Source organism: Sinocyclocheilus rhinocerous, unplaced genomic scaffold (genome assembly GCF_001515625.1).
Source record: "Sinocyclocheilus rhinocerous isolate Xijiao unplaced genomic scaffold, SAMN03320098_v1.1 scaffold1160, whole genome shotgun sequence".
NCBI classification, from domain to species: Eukaryota; Metazoa; Chordata; class Actinopteri; order Cypriniformes; family Cyprinidae; genus Sinocyclocheilus; species Sinocyclocheilus rhinocerous.
In genome coordinates, this window is record NW_015635060.1 from 1011265 (window position 1) to 1036835 (window position 25571).

Consider the following 25571-nt stretch of genomic DNA (forward strand, 5'->3'; position numbering starts at 1 on the left):
TTACTGAGGGATTGGTTTATTTTATTCTAAAGAACATAAAATGTCTTGTTTCATCAAATATTTTTTCCAACTTTCCCAATTTTCACAACTCAAACACATCCTGATTCCTAAAATAAAAAAGTGCAAGACTTGTCTTGTTCAAATTCACTGATAAGTATTTCACATTACAAAAGTAAAATGAATTGTGAATGGCATTTCATGTCTACTTGATAAACTGAAAATTGGGGTGCTGTTTTCTGTCAGGATGATTTATTAAGATTTCAACCACTTGCGGGCGATACATCCCATGACTCTTCACAGTAACATCTGACTCTTCTAACTACTCTATGTACAGCGTGTCTGTGACTGAATTCGGAGAAGCGTACCACCATACTTCTCTAACTACTTCTGCTATATCATTACATGGCACAAACAGTAAGAAAAGTATAATCATTTGAATTTCGCCTGTGTAACAATACGCAACAGATGTATATACTCACCCCTGGCGTTCTTCCTTCTGTACTTTGACCCAGTTCTCCACCTTCTCCAGTGCACTCCTCCTCTGTACCTGAATAGGAGTTTGAGAAGGCGGTGTAGGCCCCCTTTGATACCCAGGCATGCCGTTCTGCTCTATGGGCGTACCGTTCCTAAGCACTGGCGGGGTCGAGACGGCCCTTGAAGGAGCTCGAGAGGGAACTTGGGATGCTGGTGTCGACCCTGGAGCTAAAACCTCCACCTCCACTATCCTCCTCGCTGGAGATTTACCCCTCGCCGGCTCCATCTCTCTTGGAGCAACCTGAATCTCCACTTCTCCAACAAATCCTTCCTGCTTCTCCTCCAGCAGCCCGTCACTTTGGATGACCTCGGGCTCTGGAATCACGTAGCTGTTGATGTGGTTGGTCTGAGGAACAGCCTGCTGCTTGAGTTTCTCAGAAAAGTTCACTTGGTCTGGATGATCCGACTCGTCTCTGTGCGGCGAAAACATGACATGTGCAAAGGTCGGTGAGGTTTTATGAGTCTATTATATGATGCTGTTATCATGCTGCCACATGTCAGGTCTGTTAGATTAACACCATTCCAAAGCATGGAGTCTGGATCATATAGTAACCCAGCCTTTACACATGAGGGACTCTGCTCATAAAACTAAATATATCCCTCACTGTAGCAGAAAAAGGCACCGCTTGACCAACCCCACAGTAGTGTTAATTTCGTTAACGAAAACTATGACGAAAAATGTTCGTTGACGAGGTTTTTTCCCCATGACTAAAATGAGACAATGACGAGATGACAATAAGGTCAATAAACGATAACTATGACTACATCAACATGCAATATCGTTGATGATAAAAGGCAAGACTAAAATGTATTTTAAAAAACTATACAAAAATCTCTATTTTCATCTAAAAAAAGGAGAAAAAATATTATTTTGCGGACTGCTGTACGTGCCTACTACGTGATCTTTCATGTGTGCAGTTGACAGATATCAAGATACATTTTCTGCCCGGTGTTTTGCTTAATTTTTGCAATCTGGCAACCATGCACACGTGCTCGCTCTTCATTGCGGAATCGCTGATGATGATCTGAAAACACCAACAAAAAAAACTTACTCAACCACTGTTGTTTTAATAGAGAAACATTATTGCAATTAGGAATTATTGGAATTACTATTAGGAATATAATATTTTTTGTTTCTTTTTACCAGTTTTTATAATGTAGACAGAGAGAGTGTATATCTAAGCCTTTGATATTAATTTATATATTAATTAGCCTATAATATTTAAGTCTTTGATATTATTTTTTATATTAAATAGCCTATAATAAATCAGTACACTAGATGAGGTAAAATAAACCATGTGTACGAGTTCACATTCTGTTGGTTTGTGCTTATTGGTGAAAGTGCAATACCTGAAATGTAAAATAAATTTTTTCAAATGACAACAATCATTACGATTATAATTTTGAGCAAAAATAATTTTGTATCAGTTTAACAGTTATACAGCATGATGAAGATGTGACTAAGTTTTCATTGACTAAATCTAGACTAAACAAAAAAAGGACAAGGTTGGCTAAATATGATAATAGCTAAAAAAGTAACACCCTGGCAAGAGCCTACAAGAATCTAGCATTGTAGAAGTGAGGTTTGCACAAGCACCACACATTTAATGCTTAAATATCAGCTATAAGCAAAGTCTTACCGCTACAATGAGCACTAAATAGTCTGTTAAACTTTGCAAATACTCATTGCTTGGTTTCTTCTAACAACAACTGTGGAATGAAAAATGATTCAGTATCACCATGTCAAATTAATTCTGGCTTCAAATTGTCCGTATATAGCAGTCTAAACGTGACATGATTAAATCAGGCCCTCAGTGAATCTACATTTGGAGAAGACATGGCCGCTGGGAGCTTGGCTATCTCTACTGGAGCTCACTCTACAGTCAGACTAATAATATCCAAGCTGCACAGACTAAAAAGAAATAGCCTCTAGTGGCTCTTTGTATTCAGAAACACTCAAAGTCTACAACAGACAAATCTCCATCTGCATTTTAACATGAACAGCTGTTCCTTTAGGCCTGATAATATCTACGGTATTTAGAGATGTAATTGTTTGTGTACTGATTGAGAAGAGATGCATTTATTCTAATATTCAGATAAGATTCAGTGATTCGAAAAGAGATTTGAAAAGGGAGGAAAAAAAAGTTCAGCAAAAGACGGGAGCGAACCTGGGTCGATCGCGTCAAAAAGCCAAGGACACGCGCTTATCCATCTGCGCCACTGGAGCTGATGTTTTACAGCCACTTTTAACTAAATGTAAATAGACACCCCGTATTTTTTATTCCAGAGTAAGGGCAATTCATACAATACATTTAAACTGAGCTACTTTAATACCATCTCCGAACTTTCTACCACGACTCTGCTGTTCTTCGGCTGGTTCTTCCTGTATACGTTGATTGACAGATGTCTCGTCCAGTCAGCGGTGAGTAATCCCAAACCAATGGCGCTGTCTCAAACTATACCTACCTTTTCCGGTTTGTCTGATTTGTCGTTGTGTTTTCTGACTTGTTAATTTGTTTTCGGATTTGTCGTTGTGTTTTCTGACTTGTTATTTTGTTTTCGAATTTGTCATTGTGTTTTCTGACTTGTTATAATGTTTTCTGAATTGTTGTTGTGCTTTCTGAATTGTTATTTTGTTTTTTAGACTTGCATTTGCGTTTGTAATTTGTTATTTTGTTTTCAGAATTGTGATTTGCTTTGCACTTCTCGGCCACCGTAGCATTTTCTACTAACGTGCTCTTTAAATAACAAAAAAAAATATTGCGCCATTGACTTTAGACCAAGTTTGAGTTGGTCTATGGCGCAGTCTATTTTCAGTTCCTCAAAATAGCAACGCGCTAACAATGCACCTGAACACACCTCTTTTTTAGACCAGCACACCCATGGGCGCACAAATGGGCGCAAATGCATTTGCTATTTAAACAACGAGGCGCAGGATTGGAAAATTAGAACTGCGTCGGGCTGAAACTAGCAAAAACACTTGCGCCGCGCCTTGCGCCACATTGCGCCGGGTGTATGATAGGGCCCTTAAAATGTAGTAAATTAATAAAATATTAAAATTGAAATGTAACACTAGTTAAAATGATAATAAAGTACTTTATCTGCTTGAATGTGTTAGTTAACATCAAAATAAGTGTGCTTTCATAATGCATGACAGGATTATTAAAACAATTGTTTAAATGTACATAAAAGAAAAACTTTAATTTTGACATTTGACAAAGTACAATACTTTTAAAAGTATGTGAATGTGTATTCTGTAAGTACAGTTAAGTGGCCTTTAATTTAATATTACATTATACAGTATTTTTAAATATACTTCTAAGATTTAAAGTACTGTACAAGTACCCATTTACTTGTACAATTTTAAACTGTTCGCTATGATTTACCCAAATAAAGAGTACTAAGAGGTTTGTGCAATTGAACAAATTGCATGTGCACTTCGTGGGCATATTGCAGATAATTTACTCAAGAGTATTCGCACAAATAGCCACATGTGCAAATAAGCTGGACCAAAACAAAGCCTACAGAGATTCTCAGAAAACATGAAACCCACATTCCTACAGTCGGACTTGAAACGGCAAGGCGTAAGCATGCCTGATTCCATTCAAAGCACCAAACAAATGGTATACACAAGACATTTCTGGCAAAGGAGAATGGGAAAACACAAACATAAAGGCATCTATGAGAATGAAAAGCCACTCTATGAGTCTCTACATGAAGTTATGAAAAGAAATGACTCAGAATGGCGTTTTTATCCTGGACTATCACAGTCTAATTTTCTGCCTCGCTGACTGCCAGCTCAAGCTGACACTAGTCTCATTAGTGTTGGGCTGCTATGACAACTCTAAGATCCAGCCGTGATCCCAATTTGGTGCCTTGGTTAACGACATCACCAGCAGTGACAGCTAACTATTCAATCTTTTATGGCTAAAATTGGGCGACACGCATTACGCATGTCAAAGGAGAGCATTGATGGTCTAAACCATATACATGTTTATACAGCCTGCGTTCACACTGTATTTAAAAACAGTGTGACTCCAGATTTTTCCTATTTATGTTTATAGTATCTGAACTAGGGATGAGTATTTTGTCATTTTGACTGTTTGAGTACTCAGTACTCAGTCACTGCTCAGTACCCATCTGGTCTTTTGCACTGGCAGAGCAAGACACTGCAGCATCGCTGTCAATCAACAAGACTGATGCCTGACAAACACTTACAGACTCACAACGTCCCTTGACACAGACTTGGGAAAACTGCATTTGACAGTACACTTTAAACACAAACACACACACACACACACACACACACACACACACACACTATTTAACAAACACTTCAGAAAACAGCTGCAAACTAACATTAAATCACACAAAATTCATATTTTAGAGTAAAATAGAGAAAAGAAAATGTTCACACACACACACACACACACACACACACACACTATTTAACAAACACTTCAGAAAACAGCTGCAAACTAACATTAAATCACACAAAATTCATATTTTAGAGTAAAATAGAGAAAAGAAAATGTTAGAAAACATTTGTTTATAAGAAAAACATATATCTAAATCAGAACTTTTTAATTCCACTTTTTTTGACCAGAAGCAAATTTTTCTTACTCTGAAACAGTGTATGAAACACTAAATTCTAAATGAAATATAGATGAATCCTTAAAGCTATAAAAGTTATTTTTTCCACTTTTGTTTTCTTTGCCCTTTGATTAATAGACATCACAGCAGCTGGTTATTTAGCTGGTTATAGCTGCCGCTGCTGAACGTGAAGCGGATCTGACACGCATCATATTTTCTCAACTCTTTTTACCTTTTCTGACCCACTTCAGGTCTTAAAGTGTCTATTAATGAGCTGACGAGTTAAATTGGGTGTGTTAGATGAGTGAGACAGTGCTGGGCTCCAGGACAGTTTTGAAAACCATTTCAGAGACATGTTCTTAAATGTGACTCATATAAAATATATTACATGCATGCACAGTTTTAAGGCACCTTTAATCGCCTTTTTGGTAACTTCATGACTTAACTGACCACGACATTGTATGCGACTACAGCACGCCGGCGCCTTTGTGCGTGCAATTGAAGAGCATGCGCTGTGAGCACAGTACTGTTTCTGCACTCGTTTGACTTGCGCCTAGCGCTGAAGTGATGTGGAGAGCACGTCTGAAACGTCTCCCGTAATAAATATATATATATATCAGATTTGATCTAATTTAAACTAATAAACTAATAAAACATGATCCATGTTTGTCAGTCATACAGAAATGAAACAAGTACGAGTTCTGCACTCAAAAACATCATGACATATTATTACTATTTGCAACTATAAATTTATTTATATAATAAGTTTTTGGCTTAGAATCAACATAAATCTGTTCATTATGAAAACAACTACATTTATTCAGTTAAAAAGTACGAACATGGTTAAAATATGGCTAGATGTGGAACAAGCAATCTTCATTTAGTTCAAATGCATGGTACTGTAACAAACTGGATTTATTGATTATAAATATATAAACCTGATTAATGTGTAATGTAAGTGTATTAGTACTACTGCAGAAATTGTACCAATTTCAGTTATGTATGCCTGACAAATATGCATCACTTCTAGTTTATTAGATTATGTCAAAACTGTGTAATCCACATGGATGGAAATTTGTATACGCAATTCACATTCATAAATCTTACATTTAGCTCTAAATGTTATGAGATTTATGTTTAAAATATATGTTGATACAAAACAAATGTCAAAGATATATTCTGTGAAATTCTTGTTTTAATGATGTTTAGATATTTTTCTGGCCTTAAATACTCATTAAGAAAATGTTTTTGTAAAGTTTTGTGACTCACTGACCTCTTCACTGTATGGGTTTGCATCAGTGCAGCCTGGTTCATGGCTCTGACCCAGCCATTCATGTCCTCCTGTGTGTCCGCACTGAAATAGTACGTCCTCATCCCAGTGTGCTCCGCCTGCGAGCCAATCACAGAGCTTTGTTTGTAAATGTAGGAGCGCATCCCTGTGTGTGTAGCCTGCAAGAGAGAGAGAGCACTAAAATCAGTCCAGCCCTGGGAAAAGGAGAAACACTGCATCAGCAGATAAGTACTGGCTAGAGGAGCATCTGAGATTTCAGCATGATAGAGGCGTGGAGGAATACAACACAGCAGACATACTGATGAGATACAGGAAGTCAGAATGAATAAAGAAGCAAATGCCGATCAAGCCAAGGCCACACTCTGATAAGAAACACATATACACACCGATTAAACATAACTTTTCAGTTATGTAATCAAAGATACAGGAACAATGATATAAATCAGGACAGACAAAAAGGCTAAAGGTCAAATCTGTTACAATAAGCACCACACCACCCAATAAAAGGGAAGACAGTACACATTTAAAAATACTAAATTAAATAAGGTAAAAGTCAGTATTAGCAGAGACAAGTTTATTTATATAAAGATTACTACTGTTATGTTTATGTTAGCACAGTGTCTGTGTTGTATTACATGTTACTAAAATAAATTATTGTAATATAATATAATATAATTAGGGCTGTCAGTTTAACACGTTAACTTAATTAGTTATGAAAAATAATGCGACTAAAATATTTTAATGCACTGGCCCCGGCCCCAGACCTGTACGTCATCTTGCATTTCAATACAGTTGACTGTTGACAAATATGATGCAGGGCAACAACCCCATAAATGCAGTTATGCCCTAAAATTCAAGATATTGGGGCAGAAATGCGCCTGTATGAGTTTTTGTTTCATATTTACATATGATAAGTGATATTACACGAGCAAGGAGAGCAATATCACACGAGTGCTGTTTGTTCCGAATATAACGAGTGCAAATGGGATTTTATACAACAGTTCAGTAAATAAGAAGTTAATATTGTGTTATATTTTAAGTAAAATATTGTCTGTTTTTGCTCAGTTTTGCCAACAAAAGTATTACCTATAAAGCCACAGCAGAATTGTTGTGTGTCTCCGAGCAACACAGCGGTGTTTAGTTTCGAAATGAATCTGTGTTTTGAACGAATCGGGTGAATCAAAGGCCCATTCATACCGTTTACTGAATTCCTGAATGAATCAGCCATTTGAACGAATCGAATGCATGAATGACATGAATGACTGGGAGTTTTGGTTTCTTATTTAGATTATTATTTCATTTAAAAAATGGGGAAAAACAACTTTAAATGGATAGTTCACCCAAAAATTTTTAATTATGTCATCATTTACTCAAACCTGAATGACACTTTATTTTGTGGAACATAAAAGAAAGTATTTTTAAGACTGTTGGTAACAAAGCTGTTTTGGTTACCAATGACTTCCATTGCATGAATGAAATAATTGTTTCTCAAATTATATTCTTTTATGTTCCATATAGTTTATGTTGTAGCCTAAACGTTTGTGTAATAAATTTTATGTTGAATCAAGTAAAATATTTATATTATATTAAAAGCTACTATTTGTAATGTCTACTTAATACTTTCTCATTTAACACAAAAATAGCTTTAAATAATATGTTGGTGGTATTTTCACAGCCATATGTAATTTGCGATTAATTAGATTAATTAATCGACACATTTTTTTTAAATCGACTGATAGCCCTAAATAATATAATATAATATAATATAATATAATATAATATAATACATTTCACCCCCATATTTATAAGTAGAGGTTGAAGGGATCGTAGTTGACCAAGCCCCACGGTTCAGCACGCATGTGGTCTGCAGATTAATTGCAAAGGTTAACCATAATAGAGTTAAAGTTTATCACTTGTACATGTTTACACACGCAAGTGATTTTAAACCATTTCAGCGAAAGAAAAGGCTAAAGGGAACTCGACTGGTTACTTGCGCATTGTTTTCTATGCGCACAGCCGCACACATGAAGCGCGCACACGCAGAGAGGTGCATTTCAGACGGCGCGTGAACAATGAACTGAATCCTATTTCATATCTCCGTACGTTTGAACAGACACATACACATAAAATGATGACAAAATACCCATCTCGACAATCATTCTGGTAAATGCAGTCTGTTGTGTCTTAAGTGAATGAAAACAGCTGAGAAAGAAATCGGATGTGTATCATTATATTGGATCCAAACATCGGGTCTTAAAGGGACAGCAGTCTATAAATACTTGCTGCTGTCATGAATGCTAATCAAACAACAAAACAGCTTTGACAAAGATCTACATTTAATTTATACAGTGAACACAATGTTATTTTAGCCTAATTATTACATTTCTGTACCTGAATACCAACCTTATTTTACTTGTAACATTGTTCTGTTGTATTTATCTATGCTTGTAATTTGTGTATTTGTTCTTATTTTTACTGGCTGTTCACTTGTCTCTTTAACCATGTTTGAATTTTTAGTTAGGCTAGTAGTTTTTGCTGTGGTATCGAAGAAGTACTTAGCTTTAAGTAATAAATGGAAAGCAACGTTACACTGAAATATGCTTCTTTTCTTACTGATCCGAAAAACGATCCGATCTGTGGCTAAAAACCGTAATATGATCTGAACCATAAGATTTGTGATCGGTTGAACCACTAATTATAAGTATATCAAATAAATACATAAAGAGTAAAGCAAAGAAATTATGTGTTTGAAAATAATAAAATAAGTAATAAGTCATACACTATTATAAAAGACAAGTTTATTCATAAACAGACAACTACTATGAATAAGTTATAATTTATAGCCTAATTGATTTCGGTAACACATCATATCAGTGTTGCACAAAACTGCATGTTATTAAAATGCATTACAATTATACAATTGTATAATAATTATACTATATAATTACTATATAATCTATTATTACTATATAATAGTAATAATAAATATAATAGTTATTATATTTATTTATTCAATTTTTCATTTTTACTTATGTTTAACTGAAATAAAGCACACAACAAAACAGCACAGTTTTAATTAACATGAAGTCAGCCTGCAATTTCCTCATTAAACATAGATTCAGAGAGAGTAACTTGTACTGCATTCATTTACGTAATACAAAACAAAGAGACAATTATGGTTTATTAAAGACATCCGATCTCATTTCTTCATTAATTCATATCTTTTCAAAATACACAGCCGCATGAAGACACTCATGTTTACATGACTAGCTCATTAAAGGCAAGCAGTGAGGTGCGAAGCTGCTGCCTGTGTTTTAATGGTCCACTGAGGGAAAGCTCTGCAATGAGGCTGTAAAACGCAGACAGATGGCTGATTGGTTTGAATCATGCAGGGGGCCTGGACCACTGCAGGTGACTAGATGATAAATACTCAGCCAAAACATCCACTTAAGTAACCCCTATCTAATTTCTTCAGACAAATGAGACTCATGTTCTTAAATAAAAATATTCTCTTCATAGTGTCTTTATTTATTCATCTTCATGCCGTTTCAAACCAGTGACTGTTGTTCTTCCACAGAACACACAAAGCGATATTCTGATGCATGTGCATGCTGCTCTTTTCCTTACAATAGAAGTATACAGTGACCAGGGGATGTAAAGTACCATAAAGAACATATATGCACAATAAAACTAGTCCATGCAACTAGTCCATTCCAAGCCTTCTAAAGTCAACAGCTTTATGTGACAAACAGACAGAAATGTAAGTTTAAAAAATCCTGTCATAGCACTCATATTTCATTTATACTTCCGTGTATTCAAACTTGCTTACAAGAATAAAAATAATCAATGGCATCTTGTGTCGTTCATATAGCCAAGGGCAGTTTTCAGTGGATAATGACTTTCTTTTCTTTTTCCCAATAACTTCAGAAGACTTGGAATACAGTGCACATGTCAAATGGACTACTTTTATAATGACGCTTAGCTTTACAGACTCTAGTCACTGTGTGATTTCACTGTATGAAAAAGAGCTGTGTGAATAATTATTGAAAACACTTCCATTTGTGTTCTATGAAAGGCAAAATCATACATGTTTGGAATGACATGAAATTTTTACATTTTGGCTGAACTGTTACTTCAGCTTTAATAGGATGTGTATGAACCATAGACTGTATAAAAACATGGACGTAGTTTCCGTGACGTCACCCGTAGTTTTACGAAGAGCGTTTTTGAAGTCTAAAGTAGGCGGAGCCGGCCGTCGCCATCTTGGCAGCACGTCACCGCGCGTCACTCCCGGATAATCGAAAATGGGCAAAGAGGCGGGAGCAGGTTGCTGAAGCCACGCCCACCTAGCTCGACGGTGGTGACAGCAGCGGCAATCCACCTGTCACTCAAGTGGCCACGCCCTTAATTATGCAGAACTTTAAGGCTTAATATAATTTAAACAGATGAGTTATAAAAAATCCACCCCCCTCACAGTTGTCATGAAGGGCAAAATTAGCTATATAGACCAAAATAATTTTTTGAACCAGGCTGTAAACATGTTTTTTTCTGCTGTAAAGTTGGGCATTTTAACATGGGGAGTCTATGGGATTGATTCCCTTTTGGAGCCAGCCTCTAGCGGCCAGTTGACGAATTACAGTTTAAGTCACTTCCGTGTTGGCTTCACAAGAGAGAGCGGGAGGTTGCCGCTTGGTATGAACAGAAAAGCCCATTATATAATGTTAAGTTAAGAATGATAAATTTGACAAATCTAACAAGAATTAATATTATGGCAAAGGTGTTTGCTTTTGAGATGTGTTTGCAATATTTTGAATGCAGTGCTTCATTTTGCAAGAGATGTGAGGCATTTTGCATTTTGTGTGTGCAATTCTTGGATTTGTGTGTAAAGTTTTGAAAAAAAGAGACAAAGTTTTGAAAATGTGTGTAAGCAGTTGAAAAAAACTGTAAGTCATAATTTATTAGTATGATCCAACAGGCAAAAGTACTGTATGTGCACACAGCTGTGTACACACACTTGTACACACAGGAGACAAAACAAAGGGCTAACCGTAACATGCTGCTATCTTTCTTTTTGGCACCCTGCAGCGTGTAGGACTATTTGAAGATGCTTTTAGATTAACCAGGCCTTTCATTAATAGCGTTCTCTATTATGTCATACGCAATCCATTATAAGAATGTAGCGCCCTGGTACAGAGAGCTTTAATTTAACAGCTCTGTTGGCTTACAACCACAACAGGAGAGCTGCAAATATCAGTGAAATGATTCCACTGTGCAATATACATATCTTGATGATACAATAACCAAAATGTAGTATTCTCTACAATGTATATGTTAAATATGTCTGATAGGGGGGTGTGTGTGAATCAATTCGATTCAGGATTCATTGATTTTCGATACGATTCAGTAATGATTTTGGCATATTCAGAACTGTTCAATTCAATTCAGTTCGCTATGAGATTCAGTTTATTTCAATTAATGGTTTAATTCTGTATTTGTATTCTTAGGATTATGTAAATGCTTCTCCTAATGTGTTTTAGGTATAACAATGAAAAAGACAAAAGTCGCTTTTCCACTGTCAGGCCAAAGGTTCTAATAACAGTAAGGAACGTTTACAGTCATATTTCCATTTGAGCTTGGTTTGGCTGGCATGATTAAAAACCATTCTCAACCCGGAATAGAATGCGTGTAGTGACGTGACCCCTCAGCAATTGGTCACTTGTTTGCTGTCTGGCTACTAGTTTCTCTTTGTAGCTGGCCAACACAGTTAAAAAAACAGTATATGCTAGTTAGGTATGTCTTGAAGCATGGAAGCTGATTTAAGCTGGTCTTCAGTTGGTCATGAGCTGGTTATAAGCTGGTCCTCAGCAGGAGCTAGTTGCTTAGGACCAGCATAGGACCAGCACATGACCAGTTTAAACCAGCTCATAACCAGCTTATAACCAGCTCAAACCAGCTGCCATACTTCAAAACATACCTAACCAGCATATGCTGTTTTTTTTTCAACAGGGAAGCAAAGGTTACAAAGTAAGCAAAAATATCTCATCATCCTCCATAAAGTGGTCACTATTACATCTCATACCATATGTAAACACTTGCGTAAGTGTTACGAGCTCTGTTATCAGCCCTACAGTGGAAATTGAAACCATATCTGTACCAGCTAGGCCAGATAGGTACAGAATTTAATGGGTGCAGCAATGAGTACAGTTTGCCCTGACGGTGGAAAAGCGGCTAAACTATTGACTGTTTATTGCAAGCAACTTAAAAGTAAACACAATAAATATATGTATATAGAGAATACTTGGAATTTAACTAAGTTTAGCGTGCCAATATTCCACATTCCGTTTATTTCAATGACTTTTCCTGGTCTGGAAATGACCGTGGAAACCCTATCCAAATATTACAATATTACCTGTGTTTCCTCAAGGTCTAATATGCAAATAAAAGACTCCTCAAATGTCCCGATGGTTATCGTTTTCTGAATAGAATAATTTCACACATCACTGCATCTCAGAAAGAGGATATAATGCCAGTGAGAAAGGTCACAAACATTCCCAAGGAGTTTGCACATGCCAGAGATTAAGGTAGAGAAACTGTAGAGTTAAAAGTGTACCTATTTACGGGTGATGCTGAATGTGTCTCAGAGCCTTTCTGGACTGTCAGTCACTCATCACAGGCAGGAAGCCCACCAATGGGATCAGAAGTTATTTCAATGACTTTTCCTGGTCTGGAAATGACCGTGGAAACCCTATCCAAATATTACAATATTACCTGTGTTTCCTCAATGTCTAATATGCAAATAAATAAGACTCCTCAAATGTCCCGATGGTTATCGTTTTCTGAATAGAATAATTTCACACATCACTGCATCTCAGAAAGAGGATATAATGCCAGTGAGAAAGGTCACAAACATTCCCAAGGAGTTTGCACATGCCAGAGATTAAGGTAGAGAAACTGTAGAGTTAAAAGTGTACCTATTTACGGGTGATGCTGAATGTGTCTCAGAGCCTTTCTGGACTGTCAGTCACTCATCACAGGCAGGAAGCCCGCCAATGGGAACAGAAGAAGGACATAGTTCAGCAAATAAAGGACAATGACTGGTCACCTGAACCAACACCTACAAGCTTTTCCTGTTTAGGATGTATACTGGGAAATCGTCAGTATAATTTAAGGACTGTCAGCACCGTCAAGATAAGAGGGTGACAGAAACAAACAGCAGGAGCAGAAGAGCACAAAACAACATGAAACACAAAGCACAAATGCCCACAGTTAGAAGCCATAACAGAAATACAAAAGCCGAAGTTTGCTGAGCTCAATAGCCTGGGTCTTTCCCACCTTCATAGCGATATCTAGAAGCTCATCGCAGAATCAGTTAAACACTCTCTGATGCTCGGCCGTGTCTTTCTACCAGCATGTGGGGTGAGTTTGCTGGTTGAGCAGAATTCACCGCGGTAAGCCTTCTTTTTCATAGAGGATTAGTACAGATTACAGACACTCGGCCGCCCATCTGAGTCACTCAATACCAAAAATCTCCATCCAGATACCATGGTAAACATTCTCTCTTGTGTGAAGCTTACAGCAAATGATCCGTAACCCTCTAAAGAGTGTGTGATACAACTACTAGTTTAGTAAGGCACTCCAGGAGAACGATGTGACACCGTAGGCTGTGTAAAACTATCCGTTAAGGAAGGAAAGTGAAAGAGGAGTGCTGCAAAGTGCCAACTGAGATCAACATGCACTTTAAACCATTAAGTGTTAAGATCTTCTTCTTGAAAACTGGAATGTTGTCTCCTTTCGCTCCCACGTTGAAAAATCTCTCTCCAGCTTTGAGAACGGCCAGGAAGGAGCTGAGCAGAGAGAGGTAGACTGGTTATGTAACCTTGCTGCCCTCAGGATGAGTACAGACCCATACATTCACTCAGTGTCATGAACCCCATGAGGACAACAATGAACCACACAAGCTGCAGGGGATGAAACCGCATGAACTAGTCTTCGCTTACAAAAACACTCGCACATAGATAAGCACCAAAATAGAAGAGCTGTATATGTATAAAACAGCTTGTGTAATTGGTTATATACAATACAAAGAGATGGCCCTCATGGGGAAAATGTATTCCAAATGGTATGAAATTATGTTGATAGTGCATTAAATGGTTAATTTTTGTCTGCATTCTATACACAGGGCTGAAGCCATGCAAGATAATGAAGCATGCATATTCATAACTGCAGGGAGTGACTCAAAGTGACTTCAAAATCAGCAACTGCACATGACAGAACAGAAAGACACAGCTGACTGGGGAAGAGGAAGCAGCTAGTGCAAAGGAAATGAGATGAATGAGCATTTACAGTATTTACAGTCAGCGGGTCATTAGCACAATATAAATTGTGACAGGGAGTTTAAGACCTGTATTACCCTTAAGGGGTTTATTTCTTGATAACTGCATAGCTACTTTGGTTAATCAGTTGCTTGGGACAATTATAGAGTCACCCATGAAAATGAAAATCCTGTCATCATTTACTCACACTTTTGTTGTTCCCAACTTGTACTGATTTTTTCCCCCATAGAACACAAAAGAAAAAATGGTTTTGGAGAGAATAGTCACTCTGTGTTAATAAATCTAGATGGAAGATTTCAAATTGTAAAAAATGTCATAAAAGCTGTTTCATCACTTATTTCTTGATAACTGCATAGCTACTTTGGTTAATCAGTTGCTTGGGACAATTATAGAGTCACCCATGAAAATGAAAATCCTGTCATCATTTACTCACACTTTTGTTGTTCCCAACTTGTACTGATTTTTTCCCCCATAGAACACAAAAGAAAAAATGGTTTTGGAGAGAATAGTCACTCTGTGTTAACAAATCTAGATGGAAGATTTCAAATTGTAAAAAATGTCATAAAAGCTGTTTCATCACCGGCCTTCCCAAGAAGACCATTAGACAGCTGCAGCTCATCCAGAACGTAAATATAATAATAATATAAACCTAACAGACCACTCAGATCATTAGGATCGAGTCAGTTAGAAATACCAAGGGTTCACACAAAACAAGGGGAGTCCGCTTTTAGTTATTATGCCGCCCGCAGTTGGAATCAACTTCCAGAAGAGATCAGATGTGCTAAAACATTAGTCACATTTAAATGCAGACTCAAAACTCATCTGTTTAGCTGTGCATTTACTGAATGAGCACTGTGCAATGTCCGAACTGATTGCACTATATTTTATGTATAATCATTTTCTATTCTTAACTGTTTTAAATTCATTTTAAACCTCTTAAATCAATTTTTAAATAATTTTCAAAGTTTTTAAATTCCTTGTTTTATTGTTGTGATTTTTTTTTAATTATTATTATTTTGTTTTCTTTTATGTAAAGCACTTTGAATTACCATTGTGTATGAAATGTGCTTAAAAAGTGCTTTATTCCAAATCCTCATGGGATAATCAATTTCACTCATTTTATTTTAATTAGTTGCCAAAGCATCATTTTCTAAGTTGTTTTCATCTAACATTTACATTTTATTTATTTCACCTTTATTTTAATTAAAGATAACAGTTTTAAGAAATGTAGTTTGTTTTACATCCAAAGCTATCACATGACTACAGAGAATTCTGGCTACAGTGTGTATAGAGTCATATTGACCACTTTCATGATTCTTTTTTGCTAATGTATCTTTTAAGAAGCTCTAGTCCTCAGTCACTGTTGTTGTATTTAAACAAATGACCACTCCAGTAGATTGCTTAAAAATTCTCCTTTTGTGTTCCACGGTAAATGATTAAATAATGAAAGAATGTTCATTTTTGGGTGAACTGTCCCTTTAAGTTATACCTTTTAAGTAAACATTGTTGCATAGCATACAGTTAAGGGTTGCAAATTTAAGGTGTGATGCTATCTGTGTCAAAGTGAGATCTTACCTTGAAGGCATATTTGCGGCTAATGTGATCTTCAGGTCCTACAGGAGCGATAGTGTAGCTGGGCAGAGGAATGCTACCCAGCACCGACTCTTCACGACTGTCTGTGGAGTAAAAACAAGCCAATTGAGCAACCAGTCTGGTTTTGACTTTGTGTCTTTCTCTCTCTCTCCCTCTCTCTCTCTCTCTCTTCCTTCCTGGCATGCGATACTCTCTGACCTGTGTTTCTCACACCACTATGATAACATCATCACATTTCACACATTTAAGTTTAGCCTTGCTCTGCCTCCTTGTTCCGCCCTGCCCGTTTCTTTCCAGTGGAACGCTGGTGTGGGAGTGAGAGTGTGTTTATGTGTGGTTGTGTCTGAAACAGAGATTGAGTGGTGGGTTGACAAGTGATAAGGGTGGCTGAATTAGGAATCAATGAGTTAAAAATACTTATAGGTTGTTTGAAGGAGAGATTACAAACCGAGGCAGGTCACTCTTTCATTTGTGTGAGCAGAGAGCTGGGGTTCTGGGGCAGAGGTAGTTTAAGGTATAGTTGACGGCAGCCATTAACATCTTTTGTACTTTTTACATAATATGCAAGTCACTGGCTACCATCAACTGTTTGGTTACCAACATTCTTCTGAATATCTTATTTTGTGCTCATTAGAAGAAAGAAACTAATAGAGGGTTGGAACAATTTAGGGTGTGTAAATGATGGCAGAATTTTCATTTTTGGGTGAGCTATCCCTTTAACAAATCTATACTTAAGTATACTTGGCTTATATTGACAAATACATCAAAGTTAAAGTATATTTTGTCTGTTTTTGTGCTTAATCATTTGACTGAGATAGACTTATGAAAAGTATAATATATTATTCTAAGTATACTAAGTATAGCTTTTCTCTGTTATTCCATCCTTTCGACAGCAGCATATGTTCTAGATGCTGATCTGATAAACGTACATTTTCAAGTTTAGAGTAACAAGTCAACCTTGGGGTGGAATAGCTTAAAGTAAATAGTACATGGGTGGAACTGAACTCGATCTTTTTTGTACACAGTGCTATTAACCCACACAGAAAACAGTTCATAGTGTACTTTCTTAAAATAAAAAGTGAACTAAAAGTACAGTACTCAGCATAAATGAGTACACCCCCTCTGAAACTTACTTATGTAGAAGACATATTAGGGTTCTTTGGAAATATAATGTTCCAGAGAGTCTCTCTGATCAATTACTAAAGAAGCATGTCAAAATTATTCAGCAAAATAAGATTTTCGTATCAAAGTGATTTCTTATCAAAATGTTAAACGGATAGTTCACCCAAAAATGAAAATTCTGTAATTAATTACTCACCCTCATGTCGTTTCAAACCCGTAAGACCTTCGTTCATCTTCGGAACACAAATTAAGATATTTTTGATGGAAGCTGAGAGCTGTCTGACCCTGCATTAACAGCAATACAACTTAAATGTTCCCAAGTTAAGAGACGTAGCAAGGAGATCTGTAAAATAATCCATGTGACATCAGGGGTTCAACCGTAATTTTACGAAGCTACGAGAATACTTTTTGTGCGCAAAAGAAAAAAAAAACGACTATTACCTGCTGATACAGAACAGCATACGTTGTTTACATCCAGCTGATACTCTCCAAAATGGCGCTACCGGCTGACGCGGAGGAGACGAATTGTTGAATAAAGTCGTAATTTTTTTGTCTTTTGCACACAAAAAGTATTCTCGTAGCTTCGTAAAATTACAGTTGAACCCCTGATCTCACATGGATTATTTTACCGATCTCCTTGCTACTTTTCTGGACTTGGGAACATTTCAGTTGTATTGCTGTCTATGCAGGGTCAGACAGCTCTCAGCTTCCATCAAAAATATCTTAATTTGTGTTCCGAAGATGAACGAAGGTCTTACGGGTTTGAAACGACATGAGGGTGAGTAATTAATGACAGAATTTTCATTTTTGGGTGAACTATCCCTTTAAGTACACCCTCCTAAAAGTTACAAAATAAAACCAAATAAAAATGTTCTGGTGCAAGTTAAAGGCATTTTTTAAGTAAGAGGAGTAATTTCTTGACACTTAAAAGTGTTACATAGCCAACTAAATCATTCTCAGGCATAATGCTGACAACAATGGAAAAACTTTGGAGAGAGCTATCAGGAGACTTATTCCTTTGCAAAAAGGGGAGAGTGATACAAGAGGAATACCAAATCATGGTTATAAAAGAAATTCAAAACAACGTACTTGTGACAAGGTCCCTGAAATAATCAGGCCTTTACTTTAAGCTTTACATGATGAGTGTTTTTTGCTAGAAGAAGAACAGGAGAAATACCAAGCAAATGTCTAATAAAACTGTAATAAAGAGTACACAGTATGACAACACAGTAAGATGCAACATGCAGAAGTTAAATGCATTGTTGTTTATCCATACCAGAACTACCTACTTTAGCCAAAGCAAAATAAACTCACTTAGCCTTTTCAAAGGCCTGTGGGAAACAATACTCATGAGACCAAGTCAATATAATAACAATTACTTAAAGCGATTTAAAATCTTCATAATAACACAAACAAGGTTTAAAGTTTAAGTCTGAAATAGCAAGTTAGTGTGATCCAATAATCTGCATATATATGAGATACAGCAACCCAAAAACATCTTATTAATTCCCCTGAGTAAACTACTTTTAGAGTTTGGTAAATGTGTCATGTTAAATTCTGAGGACAGTACATAGCTAAAAGACTGAAAGTACAATTAGTTGAAGTAGGACTTAGTAGTGACCAACATGCTATTACAAACTAAATATTACAAATAATCATTAGATATCTGGGAGAAAAGTTAACAGGTGCTATAAGTGTCCATGTGTAAATGTGACTCTGTTAGATGTTTGGTAGAACAACCCACCTTTGTAGTAGAAGAGGCAATAATCAGCTAGAACAAACCATTTTCTCTTCCACAGCCGCATCCCTGAGCTGTCCTGAAAGTACAAAGCAACACAAACACTGATGGCAAAACACACACCCTCAGGCAGCTGAAGACATCTGATGGGGAAAGACAGCACTTCAAACAGACTTCAAACAGGCAATTCGCAGCACTTCCCCCTGACAGCACCGTTTCACTTCCAGTTAAAAAGTTTTTTCAAAGTCTATTATCAAAAACTATCCATGTAAATACACTCCTGATGTTTTCACGCCATGAAAGACCCATGTGTGTGTGTGTGTGTTTGTGACTGGATAACTGACTGGCTGGCTCTCAAAAAGAAAAGTCAAATGAGCTGCCTACCTACAGCTTTTATGATGAGTTTGAATGCTCAAAATATGCATTTCAACTATTCAAAAGTGCCTGCAATTCCCAAAAATGCTGTGGTTGATGTTTAGGAAGACACATTTCCCTCAATATTCAGATCTGTGGTCAAACAAAATGGTTTCAAACTTCATAAACTTGAAGTTTTGGTCTTTTTGGTCCTGCCAAATTGAATGATTTGGTCTAGAATAAGGCTAAAATTCTCAACTAGAATGTCCATAAATGTCCCTAAAGAACCTCCAGGATATCCGAGGACAAGATATAAAACTTTTTTTTCTAATTTCTAACTATAACCTTCTAACTGATGCATTATGTAATATTCTAATATTAGTTCAGAGCAGAGTAGGCTTATGGAAGGGAGGGATTTGCTCCGAACTTGCTTGGAACGAACCGTTTAGAAATCATTGGCAAATTACTCTAATATTAAATGTATATTCTGAGAAAATCCTTCTTGATTTAAGAATTTTTAGATATTTTGGCTGGAAACAAGACAAAAAATCTAAGAAAAGCATTTTTTGCAGTGTAAAGGCTGAAAACCTGTCATGTAAAGTAGGGCTGAAACGATTCCTCGAGTAAGTCGAGTTACTCCATTACAAAATATCATCGAGGCAAATTATTTGCCCCAAGGCTTCGTTTAGTCCATTTACTGTAACTACTTATCACACGAAGAGTGCCAGTTTTCACCTCTAAAAATCAGCATGATTACAAATGTGATACTGATTTTATGCAACAGTTCAATAAACAAGAAGTTAATATTAAGAAACTTACGTTTTAGACACCATTGCCTGTAGTGCTCAATTTCGCCAACAAAAAAATTATTCCAAACACAACCACAGCACTGTTTTGCGTCTCTGAGCAACATGACAGTGTTTTGTTCCTGAATGAATCAACCGTTTAAATGATTCGATTCAATCGCAATTAATCAATATTAACAGTGACTTGCTGCCACCTACTGGCGGTTTTAATTTCACATTTAAAGGCACAATATGTAAGATTTTCGTAATAAAATATCCAAAAACTTCTTGCACAGTGTGATATATTTCATGCAGTTGTGTATTTATGTTATCCCAAAAGTTCCCAAGGATTTGTAAATCCAGAGAATTCCAATTTAAAATAATGACTCGCCCCTGGTCATTGTCGCCTATCAATGCTTATTGAATGCGATATCCGCATATCCTCAGTTTCCGCTTGTAGAAACTATAGCAACACACGGACACAAATGCTGCACAGATAAACTAAATCCATTACAGCTGTCGCAAATTAAACGAAAATGAAATGAAAAGTGTTGACCGCAGCATTAAATTTAGATCTGCTCAATGTTGCACCATGATTTTTTTTTACGCGTTTTTACAGTGTTGTGCATTATAACCAATCACACACGAGTCCGTTGAGCTTATGAATGCAATGGCCAATCAGAGGCGTTCAGATGAGTTTTTTTGTCCACTGCACGCACTCGCTTGTTGTAATGTTTACCTTTTTAAAGTAATGTGAAATAGATTTTTGTATTTTTATTTCTTTATTTTATTTTTATTTTTTTATTGATATATTTGTATTAGCATTTTAAATGTAATTTGGAAATTAAATGCATTAAATGGGTTTAGTTTTCACGGTTATTAATGCTTGCTATTTCAGCAATAAAAATGTTCATTTTTCTAAAAAGGAAACAAATTATTTTAAGAGACCTATCTTATTTTCTCTTGTATATCTAGCATTGCTCTTTAATAAAGAAAAATGACTTCTTATCCGATTACTCGATTAATCGATTGAATAATCGGTAGAATACTCGATTGCTAAAATAATCGATAGCTGCAGCCCTAATGTAAAGTATAAATTGAAAGTAGAAATCGACCGATTGATCGGCCGGCCGATTAATTGGCCGATTTTTGGCATTTTTTTAATAAATCGTCATCGGCTGATTGTGCTACAAATTAGGCCGATTTATAGGCAGGTACATCTGCGGGCAGCTAAGCATTGTTGTGGAACGCCGGAGAATCTCTTTCTGGCTGCGTGAGAGACGGAGCAACTCACACAACTCACAACTCACACAAACAGACCATTTCGAAAGCGTAATTACGTTTTACCTTACTAGAATTGATGCCGGAAAGTTATCATATTCATAAGTGCAACAAGTCATTTGCATGTGAAAGTAGAAACACATGCAATTCAGACGAAACTTCTGGGCTGATTATAACATGCACGTTAACTTTCCTCGTGAAATGTGTGTGTAGGTCCGACAATAGCATCCACGATGTCATCGCTTGTGGCCAGTGCACTCTGAGCAGTTATGAGCAGCGGGCTGTGTAATATGTGTGAACTCTTTTATTTTTGTTATCACTTGACCATTTGACTTATAGCAGTGTCCAATGTTTCCCATACATTGAGTTAATAGATTTTCCAAAAGGCTTATACTTTGTTGAATAAACTGAGCACTGCGCGTTTCAAAATTAAAATGCAGCGCGGGTGTTTTTATATGAATGTATATTGATAAGAACCGACCGTCTTGAGAAAAGCTTTGATGTCATTTTAATTTCGTCTTTCCTGTAATGCCTGATAAAGTAGCGTTTGTGAGGAAAACCCGCTCCAACAGCGCATTGAATTTGCATTTGCAAGTCTGTGGGAAACACTGGTGTCTGTCAGCAAACATAAACAAAACCATGCTTCAGAACTGTTTTGAGAAGGTGCTTAAGTTTTGAGCCATGTATTATTACTCTGAATTAGGCTACTACTACTAATTCTATATTGTACCCTGCAATAATCATTTACTGAAACTCACTTTTATGAGATGAAAAAAAAAAAATCGGCCAAAATATCGGCAAAAAAAAAAAAATCGGCATCATATATCGACCATCGGCTGCCCTGATTTCTAAATATCGGCATCGGCCAGTGAAAAACCCATATCGGTCGACCTCTAATTGAAAGCAAATGTTTGGTTAATCAATAAACAAGCATTGGCCAAATTCTCTTACCTGTTTGTAGAGCCATCCACGTACCACTACAGGAACACTGGGATTCCGTTTTATGGCATGATCCCGTTTGCCAAAGCTATGAACCCTTCCACTGGACTTGGATCCCTATATCACACACCAACACACACACACACATAAACTGAAGATGACCAGGGGGATTGAAAGCTCATTCATCAACTATTAGTCTGGACCATCTGCCAGGGGTGCACAGCTGATCTTACACACCATCCGCTGGCATTCTGTGGGCAAAGCAACATAAGCCTACATGCAGCCTACCACTCACACATGCCAGAGCACTCATACGACTAATACATCACCACTGCATGCCATCGCTGCCAACGACAAGAGCTACAAGCACTCATTCATCTAGAATAGTCCAAACGCAGGCAGGAGATGAGATGACACAGGCAGCGTTCCAGCTGCTGCATTCCTCCGTGTCTCTTAAATCAAACTATGGCAGTTGGTCGTCACAACATTTCAGTTACTTTTGCACATGCATTCTGAGAGGTAACATAATGATATGATTATAGTATTATCAAAGCCCCCGTTATGAAACGATAAGCTAGCTATCATATCATACAGCTGCTGTTTTTGTACAGCAAAGGTCTTATTTTTTAGATCAATGTCAATAATCCATGTTAAATATCGGTGAGGGATACAAGATTTACAAATGGATTCAAATATCTTCAAATTTTAGTTTTTAAGGAATAACGGAATTAAAATTCTGTAATTATTCAGTCCCTCTCAGGCTCTTTCTATACAACTATAGTTCACAGTGACCAAGTCTGTAATGCTCCAAAAAGAAAAACAAAATACATATCCTAAAAAGTATCATAAAGATGGTCCATGTTTTGTATGAGGAACAAGCTAAAATCAAAGTCATTATTCACTTTAATATTCATTTCCATTTATTCTTGTGTATATGTTGCATTTGCAGACAGAATTTTACAAAAATACTCTTTTTTTTCAGAGCTTGAGAGATGTCACTATGAAGAGTCGTGTAAATATTCTTCAAAAACGTCTACTTAGTTTCCACTAAAAAATACCCATTGTGAAAAAACCCTTGTGTGTTTACTTGCACTGAATGTGCACTTGTAGTGTAGTTTAAATTTTGAAAGTATATTTTAAAAAAAACTGTATTTGCAGATAATATACCCTAGTAAAAAAGTAATATATTTAAAATACATTGATTTCATACTAAGTATAGTTAAAATCTATTCACATATTTACTGACAGATAACTAATATTAACTTTTCTTAATAGTAAGTCTAAAATGTGTTTTAATGTCACTTTTGATGAGGATTGTATGATCTTTGAATAATATCGGACTTTAAATGCAAAATATTTAAAGTGTACCTGAAGTTCCACTTTAGCACAATAAAATATACTAAGTATATCTTTAAGTGTACATCAGCACTACTTCTGCACAATTAAAGTGCATTAAGTACAAAATTAGTTGTTCCAATTTAGCAGTATACCAGTTAAGTATGCCAGTTTAGTATACTAAAAGTACAATTGCAGGACATTTTATTAAGTACATAAATATGAAAATGTATTTGTAGTATACTTAGCATGAAATAAATGTATTTCAAATACAAAGGCCACTTAAATGTACCCTAAAAAAGTACACGTTCACAGCTGTTTCCCTAACACACTTCAGTACATTTTTAAAAAGTGTACTTTGTAATAGTCAAATTAAGCTTTATTTTAAAGTACATTTTAAATCATTTTGTCAAGTTAATATATTTTAAACTCACTAAAATGCAACTTCATCATTACAAATGTGTACTTATGATATATTTAACTACATGACATACGAGTGCCAATAAAAACTGCATTAAAGTACATTTAAGTTATAAAAAAATGTCAGTACATTCGGCAGTACACTTCATTGACAACAGAAGTAATTATGAAATTACATAAAGATGTACTGAAGTCCTATTTAAGTGGGTCAAAAAAGTTCAGCTAACCGCATTTAATAGAAATATAAACTATAATACATTTTCATTTAATTGTAAATAAAATGCAATTAAGTGTCTGAAAATATTATATTCAGTTTGCACTTGAGTATTTTATTTTAAAGTCAATTATTTCCATAATAAGCACTCTTTTTTAAAAGTATGCTAAAGTGTACTTCTTTTACACAATATTGGAACTGTCCTAAAAATGATGAAATTGTACTTATTGGGTGGATCATTCTTTTAAATATCTGGGAAAAAAGCATGTTATTCAGCTCATGTGCATCCCAAACAATGCATCCTTACACAGATATGCACCAAATCACTCACAATCCGAATCAAAAGCCGTTTCATTGGTCTTCTGTGTCTGCACAGAGATGGCAGTCAAGGGCTCTGATCACTCCGTGTTTGTCACCAGCACTTGGGAATTGACGCATCAGCACAGAAGAATAAACACTCTAATTACCAGGACAGATGCTAACCAAGCATAGAGAATGTTCTGCATCAGGAGTCTTGTCAAGCTAACTTGCTCGTCTCATTCTATATAGTGTCTTCTACTTCTATCTCTATAAAATACCAGTTTTATTTTCTTACCATTTGACTAGTTTTGTTGTCCAACAGGATCAGGTTGTTACTGACCTTTGAGCCTGAAGTGGTGTCCAGAGTTGAAGAAGTGACGGCAGTCGAGGCCTCACTAATGGTGCTGGAGGGCCGTGTGGTCGACTGTGGCTGCTGCTTCAGCATGTGTCGGCCAGTCCTGCAGAGGAGAACACGGTAATGGCTCTGTTATGCTGCTAAATGGCTTTACATTTAACACATTTCATTAAGGCTGCACAATTTAAATCAGAATAAAACTGAAATCCTGATATTGCTTAGTGCAAAGGCTGCAATTGAATTAAATATTTTTGCTGCATGTTTCAGAATGAAGCGCAGCACTGGGTCCTTTTATACGCAAGCAGCTTATGATTAATTGTTTTCAGTGTCTCAGAGCAGTAACTGTTGTTCCACATGGACAAATATCTCCATCTGCTCTGAGTT

At 36.4% G+C, this 25571-nt stretch overlaps 1 protein-coding gene across 1 annotated transcript in view; it reads right to left on the bottom strand.

The window, feature by feature from the left end:
* LOC107746580 (pleckstrin homology domain-containing family A member 7-like) overlaps positions 1 to 25290 on the bottom strand; it is a 48061-nt gene extending 22771 nt beyond the window's left edge. Inside the window, exons 1-6 of the mRNA XM_016560842.1 lie at positions 25173 to 25290; positions 22576 to 22680; positions 19211 to 19283; positions 16327 to 16427; positions 6401 to 6576; positions 480 to 947 (exon numbers count right to left, since the gene is read on the bottom strand). Coding sequence (XP_016416328.1) covers positions 480 to 947; positions 6401 to 6576; positions 16327 to 16427; positions 19211 to 19283; positions 22576 to 22680; positions 25173 to 25277 — 1028 coding nt within the window. The 5' untranslated portion in view covers positions 25278 to 25290. The remainder of the gene's footprint in view (positions 1 to 479; positions 948 to 6400; positions 6577 to 16326; positions 16428 to 19210; positions 19284 to 22575; positions 22681 to 25172) is intronic.
* Positions 25291 to 25571: the final 281 nt, after the last annotated feature.